The 14011-nt window shown below is 39.4% G+C and overlaps 2 protein-coding genes across 40 annotated transcripts in view; both read right to left on the reverse strand.

Annotated features, from left to right (window-relative positions):
• UBP1 (upstream binding protein 1) overlaps positions 1 to 12913 on the reverse strand; it is a 51062-nt gene extending 38149 nt beyond the window's left edge. For all 4 annotated transcript variants that reach the window (XM_027891539.1, XM_027891521.1, XM_027891530.1 and 1 more), the window contains exons 1-2: positions 12774 to 12913; positions 1863 to 1979 (exon numbers count right to left, since the gene is read on the reverse strand). In XM_027891539.1, coding sequence (XP_027747340.1) covers positions 1863 to 1979; positions 12774 to 12853 — 197 coding nt within the window. In that variant the 5' untranslated portion in view covers positions 12854 to 12913. The remainder of the gene's footprint in view (positions 1 to 1862; positions 1980 to 12773) is intronic.
• Positions 12914 to 13251: 338 nt separating this feature from the next.
• Positions 13252 to 14011, reverse strand: part of CLASP2 (cytoplasmic linker associated protein 2) — a 144821-nt gene continuing 144061 nt past the window's right edge. For 35 of the 36 annotated variants that reach the window (XM_027891212.1, XM_027891233.1, XM_027891193.1 and 32 more), the window contains one exon: positions 13405 to 13771. In XM_027891212.1, coding sequence (XP_027747013.1) covers positions 13685 to 13771 — 87 coding nt within the window. In that variant the 3' untranslated portion in view covers positions 13405 to 13684. Of the gene's footprint in view, positions 13772 to 14011 lie in introns of all 36 variants that reach the window. The other variant, XM_027891374.1, reaches the window with a different exon arrangement.

The following is a 14011-nucleotide window of genomic DNA, read 5'->3' on the forward strand; positions in this document are numbered from 1 at the left end:
AAATCTGAGATTTCAAATTGCTTCTCTAACCCTCTGGGCAGGCCAAATCCACAAGCCTAACCTGTCAGAGGTGACATTCCCGGTGGCCCTGCTGTTCCATTTCCGCAGATCCGCTAACGGGAACTGGAGACGGTGACCTAACGGGGAGGAAGCGCAGGCAGCGGGAGCCTCATTTTGCAGACATATCTGCATGAAGGTGTTCCAAGCGTAGCTCTGCTGGGATGTGGGGATCCTAGGACACTCCTTTCTCCACCTGCTCATCACTAATGCTGGCTGGCATCCTCCTCTGGGTCAACTGCTTTTCCTGTATCGGCCTGAGCGATGTCAGGATGTCGGACTGAAGCGTGGGGCTTCACCGAGGGTAAAGCGCTGAGGACGGAGCCAAGCAACTTGAAAGTTGTGCCTGAACTGGTTTGTGCTCTTCCCACTCAAAACGGTCGGCCTCAAGGGGCAATCTTGTGAGCTCCTGTACACAGGCCTTGACTGATAGAAGTATCCCCCCCTACGCTGTATTTCCATACCAAAACACAGACTCCGGGTGCCTCCAAACCTCAAAAGCGTGGGGGAAGAACATCTTCAGAGGGGCAGATTTTTAGATAAGGATGGGAAAACAGAAGCAATGAAGAAAGACAAGGACACGTGGAAAAACGGGCCCTGAGAAAAGCTAGGAAGGGACACACCTCCCTGAGGGGGAGGACTGGAGGCTGGAGCGGACATCCTCACTTTCCCTTGCCGTTTGGTTCCTTTTGCCCTGGGAGCTGCGCGTGTCCCTTGTAAACAGGATTGCATCAGGGAACTCGAGCACCCATCCTTCATTTCTGGTCTACTGCTCGAGTCAATAGAAACAGCGTTGCGTTTGCCACGTATTTCTGTTAGCCAATCTAAATTTCAGCTTGCTCTGACCTTTGTACTGAGATGGACTGATTTTATAAAATGCCCCTGCAGTTTCATTAGTTTCACACTTTGGAACCCTCAATTCCTTTGGGGTTGGTTGGTTTGTTTGTTTTAAAATATAAAACTTAACAGTTTCTAATAAACACATACTACTCAACAATTCAACAAGAGCAGAAGTAATGCTGTGATACAACAGGAAGCGTGAGCCACGCCAAGATAAATTATTAAACGCTATCATGTTTATGTACATTGTTTTTAGCCAAGAAGTAATAAGCTAAAATTTAATAAAAGGAGTAAACCACACTGTAAATTGAAACTCAGTTAATGTCAAGATTATAAAGAATCTATGAGCCTAGGTCTTGTCAAAGCATAATCATTTTTAATTATAAGAAAAATTTGAATACTGTAGACAAACAATATTTTAGTCATGAAGAGGTACATTAGGTTCATAGCTCACAGGAATATGCTGATGCAATAACCTGAATATTGCATCAGAATTCCAATACAAAGCATTTATTTAGGCAATGTGCCTGGACTGATATGACAAGCAGCCTATAGTCCTGGTCCTGCAGATCATTTGAGCTTCAGCAAATAATCAAAGTAGATGTGAAACATCAAGGTATTTCTAAGTCCGTCTTACTTCATATAAACAGATTTTATCTACAGACTGCAAATGTAATTAGAGAAAGAAACAAATAAATACCACATCTGTGAGTATCATATTAAGCAATAAAACATTCCTATCACTGTTAGCAGCACACACGGTGTCATGGCTTGTGAAAATTGTGGAGCTGTAGCAAAGTAAGTCTCCACTGTGTTGACTGTACCGCTCAGATTATTTTCAAATCACCAGCTCTATCTGAAGGCTTGAACTTGTGAATTAGCAAAGGCCATGCAGCCTGTGTTCTTGTGTGCTGTAGCATTACAATCATTAATACGATTTCAAGTCACCCCCCTTCTTGTCTTACCGCACGTAGCTGTTGTTACTGGTGGGATACTGGTGATGGTGATAATGCTCAGGCTGGCTGTGCCAGAAAAGCATTTTGGGATGAGACGGAGAGTTGTGCTCAGCCAGGAGATGGTCACTGCAGTGATAGGAGAGAGGAAAGAGAAAACAAACACACATATTCAGATTAAAGTTGCAGCTGGGTTCCTCTCAGACCTTTATGTTTAGCTTCTGCCAGCAAGTTTGCCAATATCCCCCTCTCCAGAAGAGGCAGGTAGCTGATGTCTTGGCTGGTCCCCACATACTCTGCTGCTCCCAAACCTGCTGCAGTGCCTGCCCGGCTGCAAGGCTTTGTTACTACCCCATGTGACATCAGGTGCAGCTCAGACCTCACCACCATCCCCGTTTCTCTCCTCCCCTCCCTCCACACTGAGTGTCGCCGGGCAAACTGTGTGTTACAGAGCCAGGAGAAAGAGCAACTTCACAGCACTTGTGCCTCAGAGAGGCACAGAGCTCCCTCTTCACACTCTTCCCTCTCTTAAATTCAGAGAATTTAAACACTATAACCTGCACAGGCACAACCGACCGCAGAGAAAAAGAAATTCAACAGTTGAACATACAGTGACCTTTGAGGGGAGCAAGATGCCTTCTCAGCAGTGTATCCTTTGTGCCTGTTCCTTTCATTCAAATAGCTGGCTACTACAGAATGTAACTTTATAGTTACCTTTTTGTCACGGCCAACGAATTAAATAACCCCCCCCCCCCCCAAACCCCAACAATGAAAACACTGTCAAATTGCAGGAAAAATATTTACTCCAACACCCACCCACTACTACCCTCACACCCACAATCTAGGGAAAAATCATATTCAGATGCAAACCAGCTGCTTGGCGCACTTATATCTCAGTGCCATTTGTTTGCTGGGTTTTGCAGGGAAGATTGCAATATCAACTTTAAAACACATCAAATGGCACTGGTTGACCCTGCAAAGACCTTGACACTCAGAAATAAGAGGGGGCACACATCCAAAATCCTCATCTGAAAACAGTTACCTGCAGAGGGCAGCCGTTCTGCTTGAAATAGGAAGGACTACTGAGAAACAGTAGTAGGTCAGCGGTTTTTTTTTTTTTTTTTTTTTTTTTTGGTTTTGTTTTGTTTTGTTTTAAATACCAGTTCATGCTATAAAAAGATACTTCTAAAAGGCATTACAATATTGTGGCAACACCCAGGCTATGAAAATCAGAACATCAAAGAGCAAGGTTCTGGGAAACAAAAAGAAATTATTTCACATTAAAGTGATAGTAATATGCAGCAATCAGAAAAACTGCAAACACACATTGCTTGTGATGCCACCCACAAAAGCAGGCACGAATTGGAACTGCTGCCTTTAGTGATTCTAAGAGATTATTCTCTTCTAAGAAGTACATGGGTACCTCAAGGAGGGCTGTTATAACACAGACCAGCTTGTGTACACATATTGGTCTTTGCTCCAGCAAGGGTGAGAGCTGGATGAGCCTTTTCAAGGTTAGTTTTTCCACTCAAGTATAGATATATAGATATGATATAAGCACCCTCCTGGCAGATGTGAGGGGCTGCATGTGCCCCAGTGACCACTGTTGTAATTTCTTGATCATTTTTGATTTCAGTGACTGTGGGAAAAGAACATATATCCTGCTAACTGGTTTGTTCCAGTTACTGGCAAATCATAAAACAGAATCACTCTGTCTTTAGCCCTAGATTTAGGCAAAGGAGTTAAATGTGTATGGTGCGTTGTATTTGGAAGCCCCGTTTCCCTTCGCACTGATTATTCCCACGGAAAGGACTACACACTTCCCTTGGGGTTGACATGAGCTTTCACATAGAGGTTAGGCATCTGTTTTCTTCTGTGACTTCTATTTCTATTATATGGAAGGAGTAATGCCACAGATTCCCCTTCACTTAAAGAGCTTTCAGTCTCTACGACAGAATGGATCCCACCTCTCTATGCATATCCCACACAGCTCAGGTGGCATTAAATCATCTGGCACTCCTTCACCCCCAAAAGTAGTCTGTTCCTTTTGACAGATCCTGGTTTGTCGAAAAGAAGCTACTGGGAAGACTGCAGTTTTAATCACTTTTTTTTTTCCCCCCCTTTTTTTTTTTTAGGAGTCCAGGAGAGAACTTGGGAGCAAAAGCAATTGAGACTCCTATTTTTCACCTCGAGCACAGTAGACTTTGTTACTAGCCCTTTCAGAATTACTGCTGGTATTTTTTAAATAGCACAAACACAATATATCAGTCGCAGATTTGTTCCTACATCATGACAACTTGCTTTCACTGAAAATAACCAGCCCGGGGAGCACAGGCACACTCAGCTACTGGCCTGGGTTCACCCTAGAGATTTTGAGGGAGGACAGTGAGAACTGGGAGGCCTCAGTGCTTCAGTTTTCTGATTTCAGTCCCGTCATGGGCTTGCCCAGCTGTTAACAGAGCTTTGACACTACCAACCACAGCTGTAGGCCGTAATAAAATACAGGAGCATCACAGCAAACATGGGGTGTTATCAGTAAGGGGAGGGTGAAATAATGGCAACCATTCTGATCTCAGTTTTTAAGTACCTGCTTCTTATAAAAGGCAGAAGACCCGAGGCCTGTGTTACAGGTGCCCCTCACAGCATGCAAAGTATTTCCTACTTGAGAGACCGTGGCCACAAAAACTGCCGCTGCAAACCATCCTATCCCCCTGCACCCACTGCTCCTGGTGGTGCAGGAAAAGCAAAGCACAACCAAATCTTGCGGATTTCCATGCAAAAGCACCGTGAAAGAGGAAATTTTGCCTGTCTTTTCTTTCCTCTGGGGTTTGACAAGATACTTGACTTACTGCTCATAGTTCCCTGTATGGAAAATGGTAGACAGAATACGTAGAAAAAATGTTATTATTCAAACTGAAATTAAATACTAAAAAAAAAATAAAAATTACTGTTTCTTTTCTTTCTCCTCTTCAGTTTTGTGTTTTGACTGATATTTGTTGCAAACAGTATATGGATAAAACTTCAAGTATAGTAGACCTTAGTTTTTCAAATCAGGATAAACTTTTCAGGTTATATTTAATCCTGGTATTTTGCCTTGTGAAACACTGTATATTCCCCACACCCATACCTGCTGCCCTTGACTAACCTCCAGACATAAAGGTATGTGGTTACATGGTCCTTCAAGTTTGGGGACAAATAAGGTGAGTTTTTTACCTTGTACTGTTTATTGTTAAGGGGCTATTTTTTTTTTTTCCTTGCTTTATGATCTACCCAATAAGTACACAGATCTCAGCCCAGGAGCACTGTATACACAAACAACAAGACATTATTTATTTAAAACATTTCTTGCTCTAAGGCTTGTGTATGGCATGCAAAGTCCAACCTGAAATTTAAGGTGGGGAGGCTCATGTTTTGCCTAATGGGTGGATCTGCACTGAAGTTAAGTACTTTAGCATACGGTGCCTGAAAACTTTATTGCATTTTTTTTCTATGAGCCCCATGCAAAATTATGAGGCCACCTAAGGCATCATTCAACTTGCTAATCTTTTTTATAGTGAACAGACTCCTCATAATTTTTCTGGTTGTCCTTCTGAGAAGTACAACAAATGACCTTAAATATTAGTATATATACAGAATGTCATCTTTGCTCTTTGAACAAGTGAAAATTGTTCTAAGACAATACCTGGAAAAACTCATCTGGTACAATGTAAGACACTCTGAATTCAGTATATATTCCGAAAATTTTATTTAAAGGAAGTTTTTGCTGTCCAGTGATGATTTTTAGTTGTGCTTAAAATACCAGGTCAGTTTAAAATCAAAAGAAAGTTTTATATTTATGCAGAAGCAATCCCTCTATACTTTATACCCAAAACAGATTATAGAGAATAAAGTATTGTTATTTTGATGCACCCTATTTAGTCTTTGGACTCTTTTTGGTTGTGTGACAGTTGTTACCCAGTGCAGGGTAACTTTGGAATGAAAACAGCTGTCAAGTCAGACACCAGTGACCCTGCTCAACTAGATCACTACAGAACAGTGAGGTGTTCAGGTCTAGATGATACTGCCTGAATCCATCAAACATCTATGTGAAAGGTGCTGACACACATTTCTAGCCCCTCTTTCTGTCTGAACACACAACCTCTCTGTCTCTCCTTTATACCTTGTTAGTGTGACTGAATTAACTACAGTGAACCTAAACCGCTGATGGTTAACAATCACAAGCAAGAATAACTTCTGCATGTGATCCACTGACCTGCGGTTCTCCACACATCTCCTGATGTGTTAATTGCTGATCCAGCCCAGTTCTTTTGCCACGTCTGGTCATCCAAGGGTGGGCAGAAGTACGTGGTCACTGCTGACAACAGCCCCTGCACAGCATTGCCCTGTGTCTGTGTAGTGCAATAAAGGATAAGCAGCAATGCCTGCATGTTCTCCATGTCCACCTGCCACCCTGAATCTGGATTGCTGGATGGTTTTACACATCACAGTCTGGGCCTGCTGAACACTGAAGCGCTGCAAGGACTGCTCATTTACCAGTCCTTCCTCTAGGAATACAGAAAGCAGCAGGCCTGCCAACAAAAGGAAAGGGGAAATGGAAACACCCACAAAGAACAGTTCTAGTAGATTTCCTAAATTGCAGTAGAAATCTTAGGACACTGACAGCACAGGGACAAGGCAACATGTCACAGGGTATCTGACCAGAATGGCACTCTGCCTGGTACGTAACAGTGCTGAGGACACCAAATGCTTCAACATCCCCTTCTGGTCACTTTGATGAAACAAAGATGTAACAGACCCTGTGCTTGGATTTGCTTCAGTATCTCCTCGATCTGGGACACCCAAACAAGTAACTTTACACATAAAGGAGAAATATGAATTGCTTCCAATGCTCAAGTGTCAGATTACAACAAACATAGGTTTTGGCTTGTTCTGGAGAATGCAGGGCATGATCCTTTCCTCATGGGGTCTATCTCCTTTTAAAGAAGTCTCCACTGCAGTGTTCCTGGTCTGCAGTTTATTTTGCCATAGTTGTATTTCTCACACTACCTATTTCTGAATCTCAGGATGCTGGAAGGTGCTGAGATATGAACTGAGGAATCAATGTCTTAGTGACTTCACATATCTTACAAGACAGAGCATCACAAATATTACCCTTGCTTTCTTCTCTTTCTTCTGCTGCCTTTTAGGAACACTAAGGCCTATAAAGAAACCTATAAACCAGAGATTTAGGACATCACATACCCAAATCAAAACTTAAATTAGCACATTTTCATGGCTGTGGAAAAGGGTGGAAGTCTGTTTTTTTGTTGTTGTTTTTTGACAACTAAGAAGTCTGTAAGGGTGAACAAGTTCAAGTAGTTGTTAGTCTGGTATTCTGTGTTTCCTGTGAACCTACGTGACAGCCTAAAAAAATCAGTGTTTGGACTCCCTGAATGCTGCAGCCATGTAGGCTTCCTGCATGTTGTGACACAGCAAAGAGCACTCAGTTTCTTCTCATTCCTAAGGGACTGAGTCCCTTTTACCTGAGGCTCTGAGGCAGCTTTGGTACCCCGCCAGGTCCAGCATTTTCTAGCACTGGGCTGTCTGGGCTTTGTGGACAAAATCCTCCTACGTCAGTATTTTCCTTCTAATTCTCAAAGCAGAAAGTGAGATGTGTATTCCAAGAAAACCCGCTTCCTAAAAAACATCACCAACTACCCAGGGGTTTTCAGGTTTTTAAGAACAAGAGCTGCAAGTTACAGGGGGTTAAATTAGGTATATTACCCCATGTCTTTCTCCTTGTATTTTCTAACAAACCTGCGTTTTGCACTTCCTAACAGGGCAAAAACCTTCTTATATGGCTCAAGAACCAGTGGCTTCTGAGAAAAGGCAGCCTCTGCTGATACCAGCTCTTACTCCAAATAAGCTTTTACAAAGTTTAAGCTGACAATTTCTGAACAATCAAGATTAATATCTTAACAAATTTAGATTCCCCCCCCCCCCCCCTTATACAGGCTATGTAATAAATAGTGATGCAGGAAACATCCTTAGGGAAAACAGATAATTTTGATTTGATAAAAAAGTTCAATTGATTAGCTGGCCAACATGGCCACAGCTGTAATCTGGAAGATCAAAAACCGCATCAAACAGCTCACAAATTCTTTATATAAGATACAGCCATCTATAATGACATTGAACTATGGTGTAAAAGTGTCTTATCTGCATCAGTTTAAGTTATGCTGAAAGGACACAAAGTAACAGGCCAGAAATTACTATTTTTCCAAGATTAAAGGCTTTTTGCGGTTGCCTACCATTAGTTACGTTTCAAATGTGTTATTTCAGACCAGCATACAGATTAATTAAGCATTTTAAAACATTCTAATCTGCAATTTTAAATGAAACACACATCCGGTTCCCCTACAGGTTTGCACTTGACCTGTTTATCCAAGCTGAAATCAACAGTTTGTCTTCTCTGGTATTTTGACAAGGGCTACACGTGCTCAGGTTAAACAAGTTGTGCTAAGTGTGTTTTTTTTTTTTTATTCCCTTTCTTCCCCCCCACAATATAGGCAGACCCTCAAAGCCCAGGACAGACGTTCATTCATTTTGCAAGCAGAATTTTGTGAGTGCAGGGTGCTGCTGGAGGACCAGAGATTATTCCCCAATGTGATCTGTGAGGAACAGAGTAGGGGAGCTCCCACAAAGTACTTTGTTGGCTCTGCCATGGGGCAGAGATGAACAGACATTGAGGGAATACCTAAACCAGTCTAGCTGACTTCTGAGAATGTCTGTCTACTGCATAACTTAAATCTACATGTTTGCTTTTTACTGCTACAGATCTCTCTTGGACAGGCACTACTTTTGAATCTAACCTGACACAGAGGTCCAAAGATGAGCACTGGTGGACAATATCATCATCTAGGAAAGAAAGGACACTGAAAAAGAAAACTTGTAAAACGCTGATGTCCAAGATCAAGTTTAGTTACCTTTCTACCTCTTGCCTGATGTTCCTGTAACTGGATATCAAACAGTTACATAGAGGTATGTTCCTTTTTCCACTGCAGAAATATTTTCCATCTTTCATTATCGGTAATATTTTAAATCTTACTCCCTCAAAACAGCCCCATGAGGAACACCTGTATCTACCTAAAATAAATCAAGAGTTACAGAATTTTTATATTCAACAGAAATCATATTCAAAACTGCTTGCAAAACACCATTTTCCAAGTTTTCAAGAGTTACTGTTAGGCAGCAGTTTACAGAGTCTCAATTCTGTCCCTTCAGTAAAGAACTTCTTAGTAAATATGCTTATTATCCTAAAATCCTATCAGCAAAGGAAGACACTTCTTCAGCTGATATAATCCAAGCTGCACAGCTTGAGAACCCTGAGGTCTTAAAATAATACAGTTACAAATGTATACACAATACAGAAGAACAGTAAGTGAAGTTTGATTTCTTCACCCACCTAACTAACACAATTAGTTCCTCAAACTTCCCACATTACTGAAAATCTTCCTTGTTTTAACAAAAAAGAAGGAAGAAAACACACATAAATGATGAGGTAAATCTTTGAAGTACGTGCTTTTAATGAGCTGGAAATCTTAACTGCAAAACGCAGGGAGGAATATTTAAGACATTCTCTTCAGTGAATGTAATGTGAATATTGACTTTCATCTTACCTGGAAGTAGACTGGAACTACAAATCTGTTTACTGTTTTAACTGGGAGAAAATACTAGTTTTCATTCTCCAGATAACCCTCCAGCTCCCAAATGGCCTATTGACCCTCATCACATTTGTGTTTATTGTGTTCTGTGTGTTTGCTGAGTCCCAACCTGACACAGTGGAAAGTTCTCACAGCCAGCAGAACCATTCTCACCGGCTGCCATAGGCAGTAACTGTAGAGTAACTCAACGTATTTATTCCCCAAGATTATTTTCTCTTCTACGATTGTTTGCAAAGGGACCGTGTCATATGCACAATTTGAATTCCTCTGCTGAAAATCAAAGCTGTGAGCAGTTTGGGCCTGCATTCCCAACAGAATTTTTACACGGGTATGTTTGTGAATTTCCTTAAATGTTTAAGCATTCATAGGAACTACTTAAGAATATGTAAGTGTTTCTGGATACAGATGTTTGTTCTTTTTGCTCTGGGACTCAGACCGCAAATAATAAACACAACTCAATCTGTTCCAACCTTTATCTTCAAAAACAAACAAGCAAGCCAACTCAGGAAAATTTACATGATCAGCTCTCCTTTCAATTTACATTTATTATCCCAACTTCCTCGCTTCAGCTGAACATAATGTGTTACTCAAAATTCTTTAAAACAAATGACATCCAAGCCTGAGACATCCAAGATACGCATTTCTTACCCTGATTCTGCATGTAGCTTTCCTTCTCCTCCTCCTTTTTTTAAGCCCAAACTCAACCTTTAAGAATTACATTTAGGTATCCAAATGACTGCAATGACCTATCTTGACAGGATATTAGAGAGAACATAGAGAACCCCTTTCTGAAAGAACAGCCAACTTATAACCGTCCTAGTTTTTCCCAGATCTTTATGCTAATCCATTAGAGAAACCACCTCCAGCAGGAACATAAGGCATGACTAATCACTGCTTGAATTTAACTGAGCTAACGTCTATTTATAATATAGGAAATGAAGGCAAAAGCAATGCAGTGAGAATCTGATCACTGGCTGCTGTGGAAATAATTTTCTTCCCAAATTTTTATATTCTGATGGCTTCATGCAATATAAACAGATTTTACCTGTTTACAAAGATAGCAACCCCATCTTTGTTGGAAACAGAATTAGTCATACCATAAGTAAAATACTAATTTAAATATATTGCATTCAGATTTTTAATACATGGGATATTTTCACTTAAAACATTTAAAAATGGCTTAAAAGCAAAACTGATGAACAAACTTCTATGTAAATACCTTTCTCCCCCCCCCCCCACCTGGAGCAAAATTTTTCAGTCATACAGGGGATAAAAACCATTTCTTTCTTACCAACTTTTGTTTATACATAAAAAAAACTAGGTTCCATCCAGAATATATACTGTATGTTTCAATAACTTATATTTTCAGTATGAAATAGCATCTTCAGAAAGATGACAAATAACAGTCATCTTGCAATGATCCTCTGAAAATAAATATCACCTATAGAAAATGCAGGAATAACATACAGGAAGGACTATTAAGCCTAGCGTTTGTGCAATTTTTTTAAGTGACCTTTTGTATAATCAAAATGCAAAAACTTCAAGATTGCAGACTGAAAAATATTTTTTTTAAATATTAAAAAAATAAAATGCACATGATGCATAACATGCAAATGAATGAAATAATAAACAAGAAACCTGCCTAGATGAAGGAAACTGTGTTCATAAAGACTCTATTCAATTTTTTGAAAATTTGTCTAGCACACCTATATTCACAGCATGTTCTCAAATGCCAAGTCAGATTTAGTAACAGGAGTATATAAAAAAACTTCATTTGGACACACAAAACATGAAGATTAAGGTAATTTTTTTTTTTAAACCAATGTTGTATCAATCACATTTATAATTTTTCTTATAGAATGTGATCAAATAAAGCAGAAAACCAGAATGTATACATTGCTAATCTTTTAAGTAATGTTATGTACATTTTATTGCCAGTATATGCACAATGGTAAGCATAGAACTATAAATACACAATGTAATTAAACAGTAGAAAACAACAAGGAAGTTACACGTAACAAAGGAAAGAAAGAGGAGATACTATTTTCTTGATGTAGCTGCTAAAAAGGGCTAGCAATGAGTTATGACAGTCTTGGTTTTAAGTCTTTACATATATTTCTACAACTTTTCCTCCAAATAAACCTCTGCAATGGCATTGCTTCTTTAATAACCACATCTTAGCTCTTTCTATTGCATTCACTTCAAACTAAAGTAAAAACAACCTTTCATGTAACTACAAGCATCTGACTTAATTTTTTATTCAGTTTTGTTTTTCAGGGTTCCTAGCAAGTAAAGTGTGTAAGTAGTTTCTTATGATATTTGGCTGCAATGTTGAAGAGCAGAGTTCAGAATACACATTAAGTGATAATTTGGAAAACAAAAATAAAGAAGATTTTTTTTTCTGTAGATAGCTTTTCTACTGGGTGCTATATGCAGCAGCTCAGTCAAAAATTAGTCACCCTGAAGAGGTAGAGAGAATTTTAGCCTAGCATAGATCATCATCCTTGGCACCACAGTTTTCTCTCTTATCAGGATACACTTCCTACAACTAGACAACATCACAGTCAAAGGGAAAAAAGTCAGGAAAAAAAAAGTTCCACCATTCCCGGGAAGGGCACTGTTTCATCCCATTTCTCAGTTAAATCAGCTTGCTGCTCATATCAAGAAACATGAAAATTAAAAAAAAAAAAAAAAAAAAAAAAAAAAAAAAAAAAAAAAAAAAAAAAAAAAAAAAAAAAAAAAAAAAAAAAGGAAAAAGAAAAAAAGAAAAAGACAACATTTAGGGACACAGTTACTCATCTTTGTTCTCTTTCCATTATCAACTTCATAAATACAAAGAACCATTATTCACAATATACTAACTCTTTTTCAAAAATGGAAAAACAAACCCTTGAAACATTTCCACACCTTAATCCAGATGGGTCTTGAGGATGCTATTCAAGAAAACCATGCAAATAATTTGGTGCAGCTTTTCCTACTCATCCAAAATATATATTCTTCTTTAAATTAAAAGGTGGCAAGATCCATAGCATTTGTGACTACTCCCCCGCCTCCCCCCATTTCAATTCAATGCAGAAAATCTCGGTGCTTTTAGGAAGGTAAGGAATAAATAGTTTTCTGCACTGTTGTCATAAAATCCCATGTGAGTTACAATACAAGACTACTTGTTCCAGCAATTAGGTTGAGAGGAAACATTCTAGTGATAAAGATAAGTACATACTGAGCATGCTTGGGCAGAGCACTCCATTCTGAAGCATCCTGCTTGAAGAACGAAAGGTGACAAGGATGGTTCACGTCCATCAAGTGACCATTAACTCTGCTGCTCGATAGCAGACTGCCACACTATCACCAGGTCTGCAGTGCTACCCTGGGAGGGCTGTCTTCCACATTAAGAGGTACTGGTTGTACCAGTCCTCTGCTGCGCACACTAAATTCTTATTTATGCAACAAACATACAACCAATGAACAATATCACTTGTACAGAACTGGATCAATCCAGCTTTCTTTTTATAGGCGTATTTCTCAATCTCCAGAATATCCCAAACAAGCTGTAAGTAAGATGATGAACCACCAACACAGTGAACGAGTCTCACTGCAGTTCAGACTAGTTCAGCCTTGTTTCACATCACTTCTTGTTTCTAGCGAAGGACATGATACTCAAACGGAACAGCAATAAAAAAGTAATGTTATCTGCAGCCGAGTAAAGCAACAGAATTTATATTTTAACTTCTGAAGCTTAAAGCATACCTTTTTAATTAGCATTAAAAAAAAAAATCTTTTTTTTAAATACAGTAACACTGGCAAAAGTTAATGGGAAGACACAGAGGATTATGAACAGGGTAACTGATGGATAAGATTATTTTAAAATTTTATTCTGCTTTGATCAACTGATGTTAATACTGTTTTTCCTTGGATTTGGAATAATTCTATTGCAACAGTCACATGCAGGCTGATGACAGCCGTTGGTTAAAGAAAAAAAAACAAAAACCCAAACAAAAAAAAAAAAAAAAATGAAAGGGAAAAAAATAAACCCAAGAAAAAAGTTCCAGAAGTTGTATGTAAGGATCTTCCTTTCACTGAAGAGGGCCTTGCCCTTGCTTTAGGAGACCTGGGTAACTCTTGTCAGCTTCATTAGCTTTGTCCAGACATATCTGCTGCTGTATCACCTGCTCCAGAGCCTGTTTGTGCACGTTTGATGTAAAGGTTCAATAATTTCATCTGCAAATTTAAGACAAATTCACTTTGCTTAGTATTTTCAAACTGTACAGACAGACTACAGCAATGGTACAACAAAGGAGACAATAATCCTTTCTCTTTTCCCCAAAAGAAAAATTATATTTTACACAGCTGATTCAAAGGGAACATACTTGCCAGTGAAAACATCAAACACAAGCAAAATTTGTCACAAAGAAAGTGCTCGGGTTTCTTCAAGGATGTCAAGAAAAGTGTTATCTAAGG

This window comes from Empidonax traillii, unplaced genomic scaffold, assembly GCF_003031625.1.
Source record: "Empidonax traillii isolate 1590-97213 ecotype Southwest subspecies unplaced genomic scaffold, ASM303162v1 scaffold14:size4059594, whole genome shotgun sequence".
Lineage (NCBI taxonomy): Eukaryota > Metazoa > Chordata > Aves > Passeriformes > Tyrannidae > Empidonax > Empidonax traillii.